Source organism: Corvus hawaiiensis, chromosome 14 (assembly GCF_020740725.1).
Source record: "Corvus hawaiiensis isolate bCorHaw1 chromosome 14, bCorHaw1.pri.cur, whole genome shotgun sequence".
NCBI classification, from domain to species: Eukaryota; Metazoa; Chordata; class Aves; order Passeriformes; family Corvidae; genus Corvus; species Corvus hawaiiensis.
This window is the reverse complement of record NC_063226.1, coordinates 19,566,953-19,587,257: the sequence shown is the minus strand read 5'-3', so window position 1 is coordinate 19,587,257 and position 20,305 is coordinate 19,566,953. Positions and strand designations below refer to the sequence as shown.

At 53.2% G+C, this 20,305-nt stretch overlaps 2 protein-coding genes across 2 annotated transcripts; one reads left to right on the top strand and one right to left on the bottom strand.

Annotated features, from left to right (window-relative positions):
• Nucleotides 1-6,839: 6,839 nt before the first annotated feature.
• Nucleotides 6,840-12,890, top strand: LOC125333116 (nuclear pore glycoprotein p62-like). Its single transcript, XM_048318771.1, has 12 exons — nt 6,840-7,164; nt 7,986-8,377; nt 8,613-8,723; nt 9,191-9,325; nt 9,507-9,611; nt 10,035-10,143; nt 10,298-10,442; nt 10,834-10,883; nt 11,004-11,138; nt 11,812-11,923; nt 12,316-12,382; nt 12,678-12,890. The coding sequence occupies exons 1-12, from the start codon at nt 6,866-6,868 to the stop codon at nt 12,767-12,769; spliced, it is 1,752 nt and encodes a 583-aa protein (XP_048174728.1). The 5' UTR covers nt 6,840-6,865; the 3' UTR covers nt 12,770-12,890.
• A 265-nt stretch (nt 12,891-13,155) lies between these two features.
• Nucleotides 13,156-19,385, bottom strand: RBM41 (RNA binding motif protein 41). The gene is made up of 7 exons (XM_048318776.1): nt 19,257-19,385; nt 18,507-18,623; nt 18,206-18,398; nt 15,882-16,086; nt 14,584-14,960; nt 13,909-14,056; nt 13,156-13,545 (listed from the first exon to the last, which is right to left on the bottom strand). Exons 1-7 carry the CDS (start codon nt 19,262-19,264, stop codon nt 13,388-13,390), a joined length of 1,206 nt encoding a protein of 401 aa, XP_048174733.1. The 5' UTR covers nt 19,265-19,385; the 3' UTR covers nt 13,156-13,387.
• Between the last annotated feature and the right edge of the window lie 920 nt (nt 19,386-20,305).

Here is a 20,305-nt window from a genome sequence, read left to right as displayed (position 1 = left end):
GAAATAAGTATGTTTTACCTCACAGGTCACCGGCAGATGCAGCTAATCCACCCAACGTCAGTACCGAGTAAAATCCTCATGGGGAGTAAAAGGGAATAAGCAAGGCAAAACACAGTGTGAAGGCAGCCCAGTCTTATGTGAGGAGACAAGTTTACCCTCAGCTGTCCCTGAGTGCAGCTGCCCTTTCCCATGGAAAATCTTTGCAAAGCAGGGGGATGGCTGCCCAGAAAACACAGGACTAAAGCTCTCAGCTCAGTGATGGGGTGAAGAGAGCCACAGTGCTTTCAGCAGCATGAGCTGAGGGGAAACACAGCTCTTCCCTGGCTCCTTGCACTGCTGCCTGCCCCTGCACACCCCTCATGCAATGCTGGGATCAAGGGCAGGACAGGCTGGGTCCCCCCCAGGCCTTGCCAGGGCTGCTGGCCACAGCCCCAGGACTTCATGGGGCACATCGTGGTACTGGCCCAGTGGGCACTCAGAGCTCTGGGAGGAGGAGGCTTTGCCAGAAAGCCTTATCTCTGAAGATGCCTTTCTGACCTCCTCACCTCCAGTAAGTGTTTATCTCCACTGCACAACTTAATCCCTCCCAAACTACTCTGGCAGCAACTCCTGGCACGGGCATTGTTGAGAGAGCTTTGAAAGATGCAGAAGAGAAGTGCCAAGTTTCAAACCCAGGTACTCTGATACCAGCTTATCTAAGGAAAATTAATAGCTGCAGTTTGCCAAGCTACATCCATTTAGGAAATGTTCCATCACAGAACTACTTTGTGTGTTATTTCCTCACACTGAGGAAAACAAACCCGCTCAACAAATGCCAAAAGACCCATGTCTTGCTGTAAGAAGCATATATTTTTGTCTTGCTGCTGATGTCAGACACAGAGATGTGAGAATAGGAAGCCTGCTAACTGTTCACAGGCTGTTGAACGCTTCCATAGGCTCACAGATCTCTGCTGATGGATGCTTGCATCAAAGCTGGCCTTTGCTCACCACCTCCTCATTCAGCAAAGCCCATTCCTCTCACTAACGCCTGAGTGTCTGTTTTCTGTACATCACCGTGCTGGTTTTGGCTGGGGTAGAGTTAATTTCCTTCACAGCAGCTGCTGTGGGGCTGGGTTTTGGCTCTGTGCTGGAAACAGGGCTGATAACACAGGGATGTTTGAGTTATCACTGAGCAGGGATTACACACAGCCAGGGCCTTTCCTGCTCCTCACCCTCACCCGTGAGGAGGTTGGGGGGCACAAGGAGCTGGGGGGGGACACAGCCAGGACAGCTGAGGCCAGCTGAGCCCAGGGATATCCCAGACCATACAGCAGCACCCTCAGCACATGAAGCTGGGGAGAAGGAGGAAGGGAAGACATTCTGGGTTTGTCTTCCCAAGTCACTGTTCCACATGATGGAGCCCTGCCTTCCTGGAGCACCTGCCTGCCATGGGAGGCAGGGGATGAATCCCTTGTTTTGCTTTGACTGCACACACGACTTTTGCTTTAGTTATTAAACTGTCTTTATCTCAACCCACTGGTTTTCTCACTTTTACTTTTCCAATTCTCTCCCCCATCCCACCGGCGGGGAGGGAGTGAGTGGCTGCGTGGGGCTGAGTTGCTGGCTGGGGTTAAATCATGACAATCACTCAAACATGTTCTCCTTTCCCTGGGTGGCAGGAATAAACCAGGAGACAGGTTTTACCCCAAGGGCTCGACACATTCCATGAAAAACACTAGGGATGTCTGTAAATAATCTTCTGAAAAATAAGGTCAAGTATGTTAGGGATAAAGTTCAGATCACAGAGCTACTTAAATGGGAGGGAATAAAAAAAGATGCAAAGAGGAGGAGCAGCAGCAGCTAAGATTACACATATGTGCCGTGAAGAACATTGAGATCAAGTCTGAAGGAGGTGTGGACATTTCCTGCTTTAGAAGCAGCTTTGGAGAAGAAAATAAAGGTCTGTCTTTTCACCCGCCCAGGGTAGATGCTTCAAAGGATGATTGGCTTTTGGGATAAAACTTCCTAGAATGGTCAAAAGTATGGATGCTCCCCAAGATTGTTAGCTATTTTGTACTTCAGAAACCATATTTCATGCAACCATAAACACTGGTGCAAGCATCCCAAACACTGGTAAAGCAAAACTTTGGCTCATTGCAATATCCTGGTACAGATTCAATCTCCTCAATGGCTCTAGTGAAAATTAAATATGATTGGAGTGTAGGCCTGTGGTTTGAGGACCAACTGGAGAGATGTCAGAACAAAACACCAAACATGAATGAAGGTAAGAAACACTACTTTGAAACCATGAATGGAGGGAGATAAGGGAGCTACCTTCGATCTCAAGTGTTCCCACCTGCCGCACTGACCTGAAAACACAGTCAACAGCACAATCTGAAAATGTCAAGAGAGGTCACAGAAACAGCTCTGAAATCTTGAAAGATGAACTGGAAGTGAAACAGGGTGCAACCAAACAGGAGATCAGGAATGGTAGGCACAGAGACATGTCCTACAGACTGCAAAAAACCCCACAGCTGTATAGACATATCCTTTCTGCCTCCAGCAGCAACAGAGAAAGTCCCTTCTGTGGTAAGGTGTAGGTACAGCCCTGGGGGAAATGACGTGGCACAGTTCTCACCACGCAGGATGGGGCTCTCTCTGTCCACATTGCTGTGTTGCTCAGCTCTGACTCTCAGGCAACACACACGGCACACATTTGGCGCTATCACCTCAGCACTGGTTTCTGTCACATGGTCTCGTGCCTTCCCAGGTAAAACAAAGTGTTGGAGTCAAAGGAGCAGTGCTGTGCTGGCCACCCACACACCCTCTCCTCCATACCCACGACCTGGGCGAGAGAATGTACTTCAGGAGGGACAGGGAATGTGTGACTGCAAGGGTGGGTTCTCCTCAGCTCCTTGGAGCCAGTCATTTTATGGCATAAAGGAGGAAATCGGGTTTGATTTATGATGCTTCTGTGCTGGAAATAAGCACAGGCTTGAACAATATTGAACTACTCACACTTGTTCTTGTTTTCTTCTCATGAATCATATACTGCGGGCAGCACAGGGAGTTGCAGCATCCTTTGGCTGCAACTGCTCCCCTTTGTCACATCTGGCCGCTCCCAAACCCTTCATCTTCCTCCAAACACCCCATCATCCTCGACATTTCCCAGGTTTAAAGTACGGCCGTGCTGCTGGCTAGAGAAGAGTCCAAGAAAACAAGCCTGAAGGCAAAGCTGCCAGGCAGGACAGCACCAGCTGAAGGAGCTGGGCTCAGCCAGGCTAACGCAGAGCCTTGCAGCACATCTGACGGCAAGCCCAGCGTCACCACCCCGCCGGCTGTTCCCATGGCTACACGGGAAGATAAATTGAGTTCAAGGAACCTCGTGTCGCTACATTATTTAACAAACAGACAGTCACGCTCAAGAGGAAAACACAGGCAGGGACCCAGTTTAGCAGCTGCGTGGGCTGATCAGACCGATGGATGCCCGAGTGCCTCACGGAGTGGAAGGGCCCAAACCCTGAAGCTCTAGCCCGAGCCAGGCAGGGTGTTAGCCACAAGAAGAGTCCAGCATGGCCACAGAAAAGCCATGCTGGTCCTGCAAGACCACAGCTGTTTGTCCACAAACACAACTAGGCCTTGCACCTGACAGAGCCCTGGATACCTGGCCCATTTAGGACACAATCCAAAGCCTGACTTAGGAAAGGAAAGACCACTCCACCTGCAAGTCTGTGTTCTGGCCCAGGCCCTCGGATGGATTCCCAGCAGCACTGGGTAAGTAGGACAAGGAATGTGGGCACAAAGAAAAGCATAGGGGAAAAAAGAGTGTGGAGGAGTTATAGGGGTGTTGGGAGAGATGAACAGGCTTTGAGGGCAAAGATGTGGATGGAGCTTGGAGGTGCTGTGAGGAGCTTGTGTTTGGAAAAAATGGTTCAGCATGGCAGCAGTGAGGAGAAACAAGAGGGGTCGGGGGAAGAGATGAGGACGGGAAAACAGGAGCAACAGGAGGTGTTTGGCCCCATGACTGCCCTGAGCCAGCGAGGGATGAGCAGGACTGTTCTCACCACACAATGGTGTAACCCAGAGCCTTCCCCAAAATCCTGCAAGAAGGAGCAGAAGATGACCCAGCTTGGTCTGTGATTCATCAACCAGCTGCAGAGGGGCACGATTCTGTGACTCTGTGAGATGCCAAGGTCCACTGGGCTGCTCTCAGGACCCCTCCGTGGGCAGGCAGAGGGGACACGTGTGGGACACAGCCAGGCCAGCAGTGCCACCGTGTGGGAGCAGGTCACCTCGTTCTGCCAGGACACGGGCAGCAAGGCTTCCCGGAGCGTGAAAGAGAGCCTTGGAAACACGTACACACATACATGTATAAATAAACTCAACTCTCACCCTCCCCCCACCCCAGAAACTTAAAAAGAATGAGAGACTTATCCAGAGAAATTTTCTCAGCCAGAAACCTGCTCCTTGATGGAAGCCAAGACTGTGTTGTCTCTCAAGTGTTTTTCAATAATGCCCAGAAAAATAACTCTCTTTTACCAGGCACTGAAGTGAGACTGACAGGGCTGTAATTACCAGGGTCTTCCTCCCTACCCTTCTTGAAAACTAGGACTTTGGCCAGCTTCCAGTCAGCTGGGACCTCTCCAGACTCCCAAGACTTGAAAAATGATGGAGAGAGATCCTGTGATGACAGCACCAGCATTTTCAGTACCCTGGGAGGAATGCCATCATGCCCCATAGATTTACGCGCATCCAGCTGGAGCAGCAAGCCTCAAACAAGTTCAGTTTTGTCTTGGAGTTTATCCTGCCCCTAATCACAGCCCTCCAACACGGAGCTCTGGGGGTCCCAGGACCCATCACTGATGTTAATGACACAGGTGAAGGCATTAAACATCTCTGCTTTGTCCATGTCCCTGTTTGTGAAGTGTCTGACCTCATCAAGTGCAGACCGATGTTATCTCTGATCCTCCTTTTGCTGTTAACATGTTTTAAAAAGCTATTTTTGCCATCCTTCACAGTGATGGCCAGCTTGAACACTAATCAAGCTCTGGCCACATTAATTTTTCTCCCTGCAATGGTGAACAGCATCGCTCCCATTTTCCCATGTAGCCCGTCCTCGCTTCCAGTGTCCATACTCTGGGCCTTCTGTTCCCCTCAGAAACGAGTCCCCTACGACAATAACCTTTTTTTTTGTCCCCACAGAAGTGATTTTGATGTGGAATGCAGGTCAACTTGACCTTGTCAACACCTCCAATCTCGATGGAGCATAGTCCTCAGCACTTGTTCTACTTGCAGAGCCTTGTATCTCTTACCCAAGGGCACCTGAGAAGGTGGGGTACTCCCAGAAGAGCACCCAGAGAAACGCAGTGTAACCCTTCCGTGCAGCACAGACCACCAGGAACAGCTGATTCCAAGGGAAGGCACCAGCACAGTCAGGAGTTACAGGGAAACAGTGTTAGGAGAAGTTCCCTCTTAGGCACCACTGTACATTTGCTTTGATGTCCTGGAGCACAAGATAAAAATCCAGCATGTACAGGTTTGAAACAGAAATGTAACTATCATTTTTCTGGCAGTCACAAGCACTGCACAGATGTTTTCACTGAAGTGTCCAATACATTCTTAGGTCTCCATCCTCAGACAATGCTGCTAACTTAGACATTGCTTCCTTCTCTGTTGAAAAGTGCCTTTATTATCTAGTTTCTAGGTTATAAATCAGAGCCAGCTGATTTCCTTTCTACCTAGTGATAAAGGCTATCTTATCTGTCTTTATGGAAAGCTGAACTTCAACAGCTAACAGCCATCGAGCTGTATGAACTGGTTGCACCCTGGAATTTGTTATCAGAGAAAAGAATTTTCCTCCAGTAACATCCAGATAATTGGTCTCTGTCCAAACTCTACCACTTCTCTCCTCTTAGCATTTGAGCTGAAATTTTTGGTAAGGAAGTAAAGCTTTTATTCTCCAACAAGTCAGGACTTCTCCACAGGAAATCGACTTTCCCATTAGCAGTTTTGCCATTGGACTGTAAGTCAATCAGCACATTTAACTAAAACACACCCAACCCTTCAGAAATGCTCTAATTTAAATGGACAGATTCCTCTGGAATCAAAAGCTGTTATTTTAAACAGGAAAAAAGGGGTCAGGCAGTGACCAAAGAAACCAGGTGCTGAAACAAGTTCCGAATTTAACATTGCCTGGTTTAATGAGACTTGTATGGACAGGTACATGTCCCTCGTCCCGCACTCCCGGCCTGCTGCCCCCGTCCCGCACCCCGGACCCGGTGCCATTGACCCCGCACCCCCAGCCCGGTGCCCCCGGTCCCGCATCCCCTGTCCCGCACACTGGCCCGGTGTCCCCCCTGTCCCGCACCCCTATCCCGCACCCCGGTCCCGCACCCCGGCCCCGCATTCCCGGTCCCGCATCTCCTGTCCCGCACCCCGGCCTGGTGTCCCCCCTATCGCGCACCCCTTGTCCCGCACGCCGACCTGCACCCCTATCCCGCACCACGGTCCCGCATTCCCGGTCCCGCATCCCCTGTCCCGCATCCCGGCCCAGTGTCCCCCCTATCCCGCACCCCGGTCCCGCATTCCCGGTCCCGCATTCCCGGTCCCGCACCCAGGCCCGGGGTCCCCTCCGGTCCCGCAGCCCCGCCCGCAGCCGCGTCCCCCGTCCCCACAGCAACACACACACGCCCCGCCCCCTCGCGCCAGAACAACCAATCGGAGCCGCGGAACCGCGAGTGGCGGCCGCACTGACCAATGGCAGACGAGGAAGGGAAGACGCGGGGGCGGGGCCGGGGCGCGGCGCGGTGACGCCATCGCGGCGCGCGCGGTCGCGGAGCCGCCGCCGCGCCTGAGGGAGCTCGGCCCGCGCCGCCGCCGCCGCGCCATGAGCCAGTTCAGCTTCGGGGCGGCCGCGCCCGGCGGCGCCTTCAGCCTGGGCGCGCCCAGAGCGGCCGCCACCACGACCACGAGCGGCTTCGGCTTCTCCTTCTCCGCGCCCGCGCCCGCCGCCTCTTCGGGCGGCTTCAGCTTCGGCAGCGCGACGGCGCCGGCGGCGGGCGGCAGCCAGCCCGCCGGGCTCTTCTCCTTCAGCAGGCCGGGCACGGCCGCGCAGCCCTCCGGCTTCAGCTTCGGCTCGGCCAGCGCGGCCCCCGCGGCCCCGGCAGCCGCCGCCTTCCCGCTGGGGTGAGAGCCCGGGGGGCCGGGAGGGGCGAAGGGGAGGGGGGGGTCCGGTCGGTGCTGAGCGAGGGCTCTGTCGGGGATTCTGCAGGGAGCGAGCCTTGGCTGCTGTGCCTGGCAGTTCCCAGCGCCCTGCAGTGATCGCCTCCTTGGGAAAGTGCTCGGCGAGCCCTGTGGCCCGTCCCGGCGGATGTTTTCATGGGGGAGCTCTTCCACGTGTTGGGAAGCAGATGTTCCACGGTTCCGTCTGTAACTGGGGTGGAGACGCTTACACAAGGAAATGCTAAAGCTTTGCTAACGGATATAAAACGTCTTGTTCCTCCTGACCCGAATCTGGAGTGCTCAGAATGTTTTCTCGGCAGTTTGGGAATGATTTGTCTTTAAGGAAAGGCTGTGAGTTCTGAAGTGGTTCCGCAGAAGTGCTGCTGTCAAAGCTTGCCAGATGGGAGCAGTGGGAAGGGAGCTAAAAAGGGGACGAGCAGAAGAAACCCAGCCTTGTGTAGAGGGAGCGGAAAGGGTGATTGTGAGCTGAGAGAAGGAGCAGCTTCACTTATGCTGCCATAAAATGGCCTGTGGTGCCTGGCTGGGTTGAGGTAGTGAAGGGAGAGGCAGTAGAAAGAGCCCTGACAGGGGATGGCAGATGACAGCAGCTGACAGAGTCTGTTGTCAGAATTGGAACACAGACGTGGCCAGGTGTGCATCTCTTTGAAAGGAGGCTTCTGCTGTCAGCAAAAGGTCAGGGAGAAAGGCAACTGTGTACCTGAGTGCATGTGTATCTCAAGCAGACTGGCTTTTTTTCTTTTCTTTTCTTTTCTTTTCTTCCCTAGGGCAAATACTCCAAAAGTGAACTTTGGAGCCAGCACTGCCACTCCAGCTGCTGGAATCACAGGGGGCTTTTCTTTTGGTGCCCCAGCTGCAACCAGCACGCCCTCGAGTCAGGCAGCAGCCCCGTCTGGCTTTGCCTTTGGCTCTGCTGGCAGCAGCAGCAGCAGCAGCAGCACGGCTCAGTCTGGGACAACAGGAGGGTTCACCTTCTCCAGCGGCACCACGACTCAGGCGGCAACAGCCGGGTTCAGCATCGGCACCGCGGCTCCGCAGGCGACGTCCGCAGGGCTGACCTTTGGCACGGCCCCTGCGGCTGCTGCCACCACCAGCACGGCCACCCTGGGAGCTGCCACCCCGTCAGCAGCCCCCTTCAGCCTCGGGGGGCAGCCCACAGGTGGGTGAGCAGGCTGGGGGTGCAGCTGCAGGCTGGGAGCCTTGGCCATGGGGGGTATCTGAGGGTGCAGTGGAGCAGCTCTGCAGCCTCTGCCTTCTGCTGGGGCAGAATGGAGCGAGGGCTGGAGCCAGAGGTGTTTCTCCTCGGCCTGTCCAGGGTCTGCAGTGCTGGGGAGCAATTGCTCTTTAAGCCTGTAGGAAAGAAGTCCATCTTTGCCTTTTGCTCCTGCATCCAGGTCTAACCTTTGGGTCACTGCCTTTAACAGCAGCCACGAGTACAAGCACGGCAACGCTGAGCACAGGTACCAGCCAGGCACCCACCCTGTCCTTTGGAACCAAGCTTGGAGGTAGGAAGCTGGTTTTTTTGGGAAACAATTCCTCAAGGCTTTGTGAAATCTGATGCACTCCTGGCAGTATTTGTCTATTGGAAGTAGACAAATATCTCATGCTGGGGTGTGGGAAGGGGCCAGAAGCGTTTGTTCCTCTGAGCTTGCCCTGGCAGTGCTGATGTGGGACAGCTCCTAGAGCCATTGGACAGCGTGTCCTGTATTTTTCATTGTGTCCCACGGGCCAAATTCTGTTCTGTACTTGTTTGGGGAGCACAGTGGAAGGGAGGCACAATCCTGAAGGGCAAATTGGGAAAGAGAGGGAGCGGAGGGAGAGTAAGAGGCAAAGGGAGTTAAAATGCTGACATCCCCAAGAACCTGGTGTAGCCGGGCAGTTTGTGTCACCCTCTCTCTCAGCAGCGTTGTTGTGCAGCGGGTGGGAGCTCAGTGAGCTCTGCTTGTACAGATGGAGCTGTTTCTCTCTGCAGTCACATCCACAGCTGCCACAACGGCCTCCACCAGCACCAGCACCACCTCAGTGCTGGGCTCCACGGGGCCCACGCTGTTTGCGTCCGTGGCCACTTCTTCAGCCCCCACCTCGGCCACCACCACGGGCCTCTCACGTGAGTCTCTCCAGGCAGGTTTATCCCTGGGGGAGTAAATGAGCAGCGGGGCTGCTGCTCCCTGTGGGTGCTGGAGCTGCTGCTGCTGCAGTGGGAGGGGGAGCAGGCTGGGCACAGCTTTTCCAAGGGGCCCTGCATTTCATGGGTTATGCAACGCCTTGATGGTGTCTTCTCTTTACAGTTGGTGCCACTTCCACTGCTTCCACGGGGACAGCCAGCCTGGGGACACTTGGGTTTGGATTAAAAGTTCCTGCAACAACAGCTGCCACAACAAGCACTGCCACTGGTAGGAGTGAGATGCTGAAAGTCGCTGAAGAGAAGGGAGCCTGACTTGTGAGAGTAGCAGCAGAGCAGTTGTGATTTGTAAAGCCCTCGAGTCACTGAAAACAAGAGTCTGTCTTTCTCTGATGCTTTTCCATCTCTTTGTGAAAACATAGAAGTTCTGTCATCCACTGCAAGGGTTGCAGGGGAGGAACTGGGTGTGCTGGTAGTTACGGGTTCTAACAGTAAGACTTGAGGGGATTGAGAAGGGCGTGGGCTCAGCATGTTTTCATTCCCTCCCTGACAGAGGTGGGATTTGCTGTTGGTCCCTTCAGAGGGATCTGTTGCAGCTCCTACAGCCCTGGGCAGTGCACCCTGGACCTGTTCTCAGTTTGTGAGGTACCAGGTGCGTCCTCCTCTGTTGCTTGACTTGAATCTCTTCTTGCAGGGACCACATCTGCTTCTGGCTTTCCTTTGAATCTGAAGCCATTGACTACGACTGGTGCCATTGGAGCTGTGACCTCCACAGCTGCCATAACCACAACCACCACAACCAGGTGGGTGTTTGTTACCACTGACGCTTTCCTGCCTGGGGCAGGAGCAGCTGCAGTGCTGGTGATGGGATCTGGAGGAGGAGGGGGAAATGAACGCTTGCTGTCGTGTTTCTCTTTCCTGACCTTGTGCCCTGTGCTGGCCCTCGCTCCCTCTCAGTGCCCCCCCAGTGATGACTTATGCCCAGCTGGAGAGTTTGATAAACAAGTGGAGCCTGGAACTGGAGGACCAAGAGAAGCACTTCCTCCATCAAGCTACACAAGTCAATGCCTGGGACCGGATGCTGATAGAGAATGGAGAGAAGGTGAGGTGACCCCCACTGGAACCTCATTCTGCTTGCTCAGGTCCTTAAAGGCCTCAGTGTTACAGGCCATCGAGTGGGACCTTCTGCCTGTAAAAGAAATAGATGTGAGCTCCACCTGGGTGCTTTTCACAATCTCTCCGTGTGTTCTGGCCTTTAGGCCTTGGTGTTTGGAAATCTGTTCTGTGACTTTGCTCTGTGCTACCAAGTTCCCTTGGGGGGGATCATTCCAAGCTGAACCTCCCTTATTCCATCTTTGGTCTGTAAATCTTTATGGAGCCATCTCTTGTTTCTAGCAGAACTTGCATGGTGCTGCTTTCTCCCTCCCACCTCTCTTCTTTGCTGAGCTGACTTGAGAGTTTCCAAGGTGTAATGAAATATCTTCTGTTTGCAGATTACTTCGTTACACAGAGAAGTAGAGAAGGTGAAGGTTGATCAGAAGAGGTAGGAGACTGTGAGCACTTGAAATGATTTTCTTTCTTCTCTGCGTTGTCCTGCCGTTGTGTGACAGCTCTGGAATGTCTGCAACATGAAAGGGAAGCAGCTGGCATTTTGTCTTTTCAGACTGGATCAGGAACTGGACTTCATTCTGTCCCAGCAGAAGGAGCTGGAGGACTTGCTGACCCCTCTGGAGGAGTCTGTGAAGGAACAGAGCGGGACCATCTACCTGCAGCACGCGGATGAGGAACGGGAGAGGACGTGAGCACAAATCTGCTGGGGATGGGGGATGAGCAGTGTCCTGTGGTGATATCAGTCAGCAGGAGGCAGAGCTGGGATGTGTGACTGTGTTGAACAATGAGTGGCTGTTGTCAGATAATTAATCCTGTTTCATGCATGGCAACTTAGATTTTACTCATTAGAAACTAGAACAGTGAGTGGAAGCCCTTGAATCAGCATGAAATGCTCTTTGGATGTTGGTCTAATCAGCTGTTTTGGAAGAGGTTACTAATTTTGGCATAATCTCTGAAAGTTAATGATTCTTCACTGACAGAAGTGGTGAGAGCAGAGTGAACTATGTGTGGCACCAGCATCCTCATATGCCTTTAGTGATGCATCATTACAGGCTAATTAAGGGCAGTGTTTTTCTGGTTCAAGAGATAAGGAATCTTGAAGAATCCAGGTTCACTGCTTCCTTCAGTTCTGACAAAGCCTTCCAGGAAGTCCCCCCACTCTCTTGCTTTTCTTTCTCCGTGTGTAGATCAAGGGTTTGGGAGTCGCTTCATGTGGGTGATGGAGCCTCTCTGGGTGCTGTTCCTGGGTCTTTTCCAGCCTTGGCTGCAGATGTGGAAGCTCATTCTGATTGCCCATAGCTGGTGCAAGTCTTCAAAGTTCTCCTCAAACCTTCTGATCTTGGTTCTTGTGTGCTCTGCAGCTACAAACTGGCTGAAAACATCGATGCTCAGCTGAAGCGCATGGCACAAGATCTGAAGGACATCACTGAGCATTTGAATACAACACGAGGCCCTGCAGACACGAGTGACCCGGTAAATGCAAGCTTCTGTTTTTATTTTTAATGATACGTATTAAATTGGTCTTGATGCTCCTTATGACTTTACTGAGCAGCTTTTTTTCAGTAAAAATTTCCCTTCAGCATTTTTCCACGTTCATTTTTAATTTTGCCACTTGAAGCCAAGGATGTTGAATGTTCTGCTGGTTCCTTGGTCTCAGTTAAAATAAGCCAAAGCCACAGACACATAATCTAAACTATGCAGTCTTCTTGCTGGTAAGGAGAAGCAAAGCAGCAGGGCTGCTGCACAGGCTTCCCTGGGCAAGTGGCTGCTGGCTTAGGGAAGTTGTGCAAGGAGAAACTTGCCCTTGACTCCTCTTAGTGTTCATGCAGTGTCACAACTGACTTGCATCTTCTCTCTCTGCTCAGCTCCAGCAGATCTGTAAGATTTTGAATGCACACATGGATTCCCTGCAGTGGATTGACCAGAACTCAGGTGAGATTTCTCCTGCAACCTTTTGGGAATGTGAATGGAAAGCAGGAGCACGGGTGTGAGTGTTTGTTGTTCATCCCTGAAGCTGCCTGAGGAGTCTTCCTCCTCACCTTCAATGTCACTGTCCCTTCTGTGCTGAATTCTCCTGCTGTGCCTCATTAGAGGCCTCTGCTGAGAAGTAATTCCTGGCAACTGCAGCTGTTTTACCAAAAAAGCCCTGCTTGAATGTTTTTCTTTATCCTTCTGCAGGGTTGTGTTCTGGGGTGACTGTGACATTAATCCCTTGTTTCTCCCACAGCTGTGCTGCAGAGAAAGGTGGAAGAGGTGACAAAGGTTTGTGAGAGTCGCCGCAAGGAGCAGGAGCGCAGCTTTAGGATCACGTTTGATTGAAACAGTCCCATGTTCAAAGGATGAACACAAAACCTCCACAGAAATTAGAGATGTTTGAGGTCTGAAATGAGGACCTGGCTTTGTTTCTTTTCTTGCAATAAAATGTGTTGTTTGTTCCAAAGTCTTTGTTGTGTTGGGCAGGAGAAACTGCATGAAGTTTGTGGGGGAAGTGTGTGCTCTGTGCTTTAGCTGTGCCTGCAGACTGGTGGAATACAGAAATGCTGCCTTGGAGGGCTTGGGGCAGTCTCTTGTCGCGGGGGGAGCCAGCAGAGCTGGGAGGCTCCCAGGGCTGAAGTGTGAACACAGGCCTGCAGCAGCAGAATGCAGCACCCTCAGCTCTAGCAGCCTTGTGGACTATAAACATCAATAAGCACACACTAAGGAAATACCACAATAAGTGCATTTATTCACCTGGCTTCTTCCCTCCCTCCTTGCCACAACCGGCTGCAGGCAGTCCCCTCTCTGAAGCAAGAGCCCAGTCCCCAGCTCTCCCTTCCACACTCTGAGATTGCTGGACCTGCACGTTGGCTCCCAAGCGTCCTTCATTGTCCCATGTTCAACCACAGAGTTCCCCCAGCTCACTGAAATCCACAAGGCTGCTGGTTCTTTCTCCACCCCTCACGTGGCAGGAGGGTTCTCTGCAGCCGAGGAGCTGGGGATGGCAGAGTCAGCCTCTGGCAAATGCTTCCTGCTTTTCCCAAAGGCGATCACCAGGGGCTTCCCGTGCAGCTTGTATCCGTTCAGCAGCTGCAGCGCGCTCTGGGCCACCTCCGTGTCTGCAACAAGAGGGCACAGTGAGCACAGGGCACCCAGCAGGTGCTGGCACAGGGACACAGGGTGTTCCTAAGGGTGCACCCATCTGATGGCCCCACAGCCTGCTCTACAACTAGTGTGGTGTGGGGACCCTCCAGCGACACTGACATGCTGAATAAACACTGCCCGTGACACACCACATCACTTCTGCCCTCATACATCCTCTTCCAACCCAGGGGAAGGACTGTGGTATGATAGAAGAGAAAGGAGTGAATTCCCCTGCTTCTCCTTGGAGAGCAGGCTTGGCAGCAGCCCAGTGCCCTGCAGGAGGATGTGACACCTTTGGGAGTCAGGGAAGAACTGAAAGGCACGAGGCAGCAACTCACCAGGGAAGGTGATGAAGGCCTGATCCCTCATCCGGCCGCTCAGGAGGCGGAATTGGATCAGTGGGCTGTCCTCCTTCTGGAACCGAGCAAACAAGGACACCAGGTCCTTCATCGTCACTCGGGGGCCCAGGTTCTTCAAATACAGCACCTGTAACAGAGACAGAGGGTCAGTCAGCCTTTGCCATGCAAAGACACCTTTCAGCCTGGTCCCAAATCTGTACAGCTCCAGGGTGTGAATTAGCTCAACCCTCACACCCAAGTGCTAATGATAGCACTTGGAGGACAGGTGGCTGTACAGAGAAAGGCAGCTCTGAACTCAAGGCATCACCCTGCTTGCCTGCACCAAGTGCTGACAGTTTCAGTTATTTATAAAATGCAACAATCTCCAGCTACCAGATAGGCACAGTTTGAGTAAGGTGACAGCAGGCCTCAGCCAGGCCCAGACAGACAGAGCACATCTTGACAGGTGACCTGCTGGAGCCAGGGAGGGCTGGGCTTACTCTTTCCCAGGCTGGTGACTTCCCATCAGAGCCCAGAGTGGAGGCTGCTCTCCCCCTTGGCCTGGAGGATCAGCCGAGCAACTTCAAGGCAACAGCAAAGAGGAGCCTTTGCCTACTGACACAGCTTCAGGGCATCCTGGTGAGCAAGGATAAACCCTGGTTCACCTCAGCTTACCTTGCTGGGCTCCCCTGGATGGTAGGATGAGAACCTGGGTATTTTCCGGAGTTCTTCGTCTGACAGGCGGTTCTTGAGGATCTCCTCTTCTGGGACAAACTCTACGGGCTCTTTGATAACCACAGGCCTTGGAGGGGACTGGTGGGGCTGTGTTGCAGAAACACTGGGACTTGCTGCCTGTTCTGCCTGCTCCTCCTGGTCTGGAAGGGATGACTCCTCAATCACAGCCCCGTGTGGGGCTGGGGAAGGGGACAAGCAGGGGTCACTTGTAGCACACTGGACTTTTTCAGGGCATTTCTTGCTCAGCAGTTCTTGGTAAACACTCTCCAGCTGAACCATGGGGTCCTTTTCATCACTTCCCCTCTTCTGAGTGTCATCTAATTCATAACAGAGAAACATGGTAACTATCACCAATAACCTGGAAAACACACGGACTGCAAGAAGAAACAAGGGAGAAACCCTGTTTCACCCCAGCCTCCATGCCCAGGCCCTGCACATTGTTTAGAACAAGAGCAGCCCCAGCAAGTGCTGGTCCCTCAGCTCAGGATAAACCTGCAGAGAGCAGCAGCTCCACCAGTGCTACATCAGAGCTCTTCTCTTCAGAGATGCCCTCACTTGCTTATCTGCAGCCGCTTTTCAACACACCTTCCTCCTCCTGCATGCACAGCCAGGGTGGGCCATGCTGCCTTCCTGTACCTCTACATGGAATATACATTTTTTGCTTCCAAGGATATCAGATTAAGCTCCTGGGTTTAAAGAAGGTCCATGACATGGACTGATCAATGGTCTTTTTAAATTCTATTTAATGGAAATGAGGACAAATGTGAGACCAGCATCTCCCAGCCTACAACTGGATCCAATTCCACTTCAGGGAGGAGGCTTTAACAAGTCATTCTTCCCCTTATCTGCTCTGTGCCTTTGCTTCCTTCACCCCCTGCAGTTACCTCAGAGAAGGAACAATCTCCAGTCCCACACAGGCACTTTGTGTAACTCAGACCTCGAGGCTCTACCAAAGCATAACCCCGGCTCCTCTCCCACACCCCGAGCTGCTCTGCACTACATGCAACACATCAAGGAGATCCACGCTCTCCAGAAATGGACTTTAAAAGCCTCTATATTAAACCCTTCAGAGAACCAACTCTCTGCTCCTGTAAGAGAAGAAAATATCTCCTCCCACACAGCACCAAAGCAGAACCACAGCTTCAGGGACAGAAGGCCAGACAGAAATGTGTTGGGCTCCCACACAGCCTGGCTCTCTGTGCTGGAGCCAAGGCAGGAAGAGCCCTGAGCCCACAGACCTTCGTGGTAGAGGGCCCGGAGGAAGGAATGTCGGTCTGTTCCCTGGAAAAGGGCGTTCTCGATCTCCATCTCCCGCCGGCTCAGCTGCTTGCTGCCCGCAAACCTCTGCGGCAGCGCCAGGATGCGCTGCCGCTCCTCCAGCTTCTCCTGGATGGCATGGAGCCGGTCCTGCGTGGCCTCCGGGGCCGCCCCCAGCCCAGAGCCCTGGAAAACAAGCACGGCTTGGCTCAGGAATGGCACGGTTTGGCTCAGGAATGGCACGGCTTGGCTCAGGAACGGCACGGCTTCCTTCTCAGAGCAAGTCAAATGTCACCGCCCCAGCCCTGCAGTGGGTGCAATTAGGAACCATCCCCCAGGGCACCCAGAGGTCCTGCCACTGCAAGGGTAGGACAAATACAACCACACAGCAAGCTCAGTTCTTGAGGGAAGTGGAGCAACAGCTCCTTTCTCATGACCTGCCTGTGCTGCTTCCCTCTCCCCGGCCTGTGTGTCCCTCTGTCCCTGCAGCCTCTGACAGCTACAGCCATTTTCCTTCGGTGACTGCACAACCCCCCTTTGGCAATTCTCTCCCCACACCTACAGCATCCCCGAGCTCAAGTTTCCACCACGCTCTTACTCTGAGACCCTAAGGTTTATGCTGAGGATTAAACCCTGACCAGCACCACTGAGCCACGCAGGAACTGCAGCACAGCCCTCACAGCTCACCTGCGAGGAGGGAGCACCCCTGCATAAACAAACCTCACTGCATGGGCCACTCCAAAGCACAGAGACACACCCCAGCTGCTGAAAGGGCATTTCTGCTCCCCCCTCGATCAGAACACAGAGAACAAGCTTTTATGGGGCTGCGGGTGGATTTTCTGTCCTCAAATTCAGTTTGAGAATCACTGTGGCAGGTCCTTCTGCCTCGGGCAAGAAACCAGGCTTTCTCCCTGCACTGAGCACAACCTAACAAAGACTTTCCCGTGGTACCTCTGCCCCACATCTGCACGGCTTCTTCCGTTCACCATTTCACAGCTTCCCTGAGGCACAAAAGGCTGTTTATATAGAAAAGCAATTCCCGGAAATCATTTGTTGTACTTTGTTTTCAAAAAAGCTGCACTTAGCAGCTGAAAATAACAGAAATCTGCACTCAGTACTTTCCCAAGAGCTCCCCAGGCAATCTGAAGTCCTCTCTGTCTCAGTTGACATTACTCATCACTCGTGGTGGAATCTTTCACTCAGGGCCTCCACGTACAAAGCTGCACATCACTACCTGACTTGGGCTTTCTCTCTAAGTATTCTTCTCTCACAATCTGTAGAAGACATACCCTGATGTCACCATTTTTTCTGTCAGAGCAGTGTTTTCCATACTAATCTTTATTTGTGAACGTCCCAGAATTCATTTCATACTAAATATAACAGCTGGTACTGCTGACATTCATTTTTATTCTTAAATTAACACCACCCCTCTCTACACCAAGCTTTAATCAGGCCTGGATTTAACCAGGGCTGGATTTGCATTTAAACACCAAAGCAAGTGATGACTTCAGCTGAAAAGAGGCAAACCCCTGATTACCACAGACAACTCTCTCCTGCACACAGCTATCACTCAGGAACAGGAGACAGAGGGAGGCCAAGGATCAGCCCAAGTCCTGTTCTGCGTCTTGTAGTTCGGCAAATTAAAAGCAGGACACTCCAGTGCACCTGACACAGGACAGCCACAAAAGCCTCTTGTCTCTGGAACGTGAAAGAAAGGGGTGAAGGTAGGGGAAGAGGAAAAACCTGCTGGAACAGCACCCAGGGAGGAGCCAAGGCACTGCCACCACACACACACTCAGTCTGACAGCTCTGCACTGCTTTCATGTGGCTGTCCCAGGGCCCCTGAAGCACCTGCAAGCCCCAAAGGAGAACACACAAAACCCTCCCTGCAAACAGCCATCCCAAACCGGGAACGGGATCCAGGGATGCATCAGGATACTCAAAGGAGGATGTTGAGGTGCTTTGAAATATTTCCTTCTTCTTCTCTTCTGGCATTTAAATCCTTCATACACAGGTATAAGCAAGTGGAAGTTTTTGTTTGAGATCAAGGCAGAAGCAGGAATATCCTCATGTCCTGCAGTGTTCCACAGGACCCACTCCTGTCCCCAGCACATCTTTTAACACTGACCATCCCACGAAAGAAAACAGGCCAGAAGAAATGTAAGATCGTGCTGGGCTAAAGGCAAGGGACACAACGAGCGGCCATTCTTTACCACACAGCTTACAAAGGACTGGAATTTTCTACCAGAGTGCCACAGGATCAGAGGGACCTGACCACACTCAGATGGGAGCAGAGCATGCCCACCTTGCTTGCTGAAGCCTGGTTCTTCCAGAGCAGAATCTCCGAGTCGGAGAGCCCCAGTTCCCGGAGAGAGGAGGTTTCTTTGTCGCTCTCCTGCAGGGCCTGGAACTGTGACAGGGTCAAAGCCCCCGCAGCCTCTTCCCCGAAAGGTTTGTAAAAAGCTGCAGGGGCAAAGCATCTCCGCTTGGACTTGCACCTGTGAGCCAGAGCAACACAACAGCACAAACAGCTCAGCACTGAGGAGCTGGGGGACAGCAAGGGGCTGGTCTCTCTCAAACCACGCCTGGGCCAGGTGAGGACTTACTGCTCGATGGAGACAGTGGTGTCGAGCTGGTGGTGAAGGAGGCTCTTCAGCTGCCTCTCTCCTTCTGTCTCCAAGTCTTCCAGGAGAAGCTCATCGCTGGACAGGCTGCTGTTCACCCTGGGGCACATAGGCACAGCACAGGCGCGGTCAGGAAGGCAACGGGGGAAACCCTGCTCAAAACACATCCTTGCTACAGCTCCTCTACCTTTTTAGCTGATTTAATGGGATTTAAAGAACAAGGAACCAAAACTACTTGACCAAAGCTCCCTTTAACATTACTAAAAAAGTCAACAGATTTGGGACTACTTTGAGAATGTTAAAGTACCCCAAGGAGCCTTCGGGTGTTTTTGTATTGGTCGGGGGCTTGTTTGTTTATTTTAAGATCACATGCAATCATTTTTATTGACCGAAATCGTTTCGCATCAGCATCTAGACAGACACTGCCAGTTTCAAATGAGTCAGGGAAGAAAGAAAGGAAACCGTGACGCTGAAGAGAAACTGTGAATTTCAGCAGCGCTTTTCCCTTCCCGGGGTCACCTGCTTGGGAGCAGAGAGACCCCAAATCCACCCACCCCACACCCAGTCCGGGCAGCCGGGACCGTGCCGCGCTCCCGCACCGCCCCCTCCGGGCCCGCACCGCTCCGGGACGCCCCGCAAACAGCGACTGGGGGTGGAACCGAGCCCGGGCCGTGACCGGCGGAGGAGCCGAGCCCGTGAGGGCAGTCTGGGGACCCCGGGAACCCCGCTCACCGGCGCATGGCCCCGCCGCTCCGCCGCTCCGGACTCCAAGGCCCGGCAGCGCCCGCGGTGCGCGGGGAGCGCCGGGAGCCGCTGCCCGGAAGGAGCGGCCGGGGCGAGCGGCGCGGCTCGGAGCAGCCCCTGACCCGGTGCCTTGTCGTGGGCTGAGCCACCCAAGGCTGCGGGTCAGGGGCTGCTGTCGTGGGCAGCCCCCGAAGCCTCTCGCTCACTCCCCTGTGCAGCTGGGTTTTAATTTATTGCAGGGTTCAAGGGTTGAGATAAGGACCGGAAGAGATCTGTCATCAAATGCCGTCACGGGCACAACAGGCTCGACTTAGAGATAGAAATTAAGTGTATTACTAACTAAATTAGAGCAGGGTAATGGGAAGTAAAGTCAGCCCTTAAAAACACCTTCCCCCTCAGCCCTCCCTCCTTCCCAGCTCCACCTCCTACCCCGGCGGCGCGGGGAGGCGGCGATGGGGGTTTTGGTCAGTTCAGCCCCCGGGGCTTCTCCTGCTGCTCAGGGACAGGAGTCGTTCCCTTGCTGCACCGTGGGGTCCCTCCCACGGGGGACAGTTCTCTGTGGACTTCTCTGATGTGAGTGCAGCCCACAGGCAACAGCCCCCCTCAAACTGCTGCAGCGTGGGTCACTGCCAAGGAGAGTTCATCAGTCTTTCAAGGACAGGGCACCTCTACCTCGGGCTCACAGCCTCTTCTCGGGCATCCGCCTGCTCTGGAATGGGGCTCTGCATCCCCGTGGTCCTCCAGCGGAATCGCAGCTTCGCCATGGTCCTCACCACGGGCTGCAGAAGAATCTCAACCCCAGCACCCGAACACCTCTTCCCCCTCTGTCCTTCTCCATTCTGACTTGGTGCCTGCAGTTGTTCCTCTCACATGTTCTCACCCCACTCTTCTCGGGCCACAATTAAAATTGAGCCAGAATTATGTTCTTCTTTCTTATTAAACCTGTTTCACAGAGGCATTACCACCCTTTCTAACTGGCCCAGCCCTGGCCAGCAACATGTCCGTCTTTTGGAGCCACCAGGGATTGGCTCTGCCAG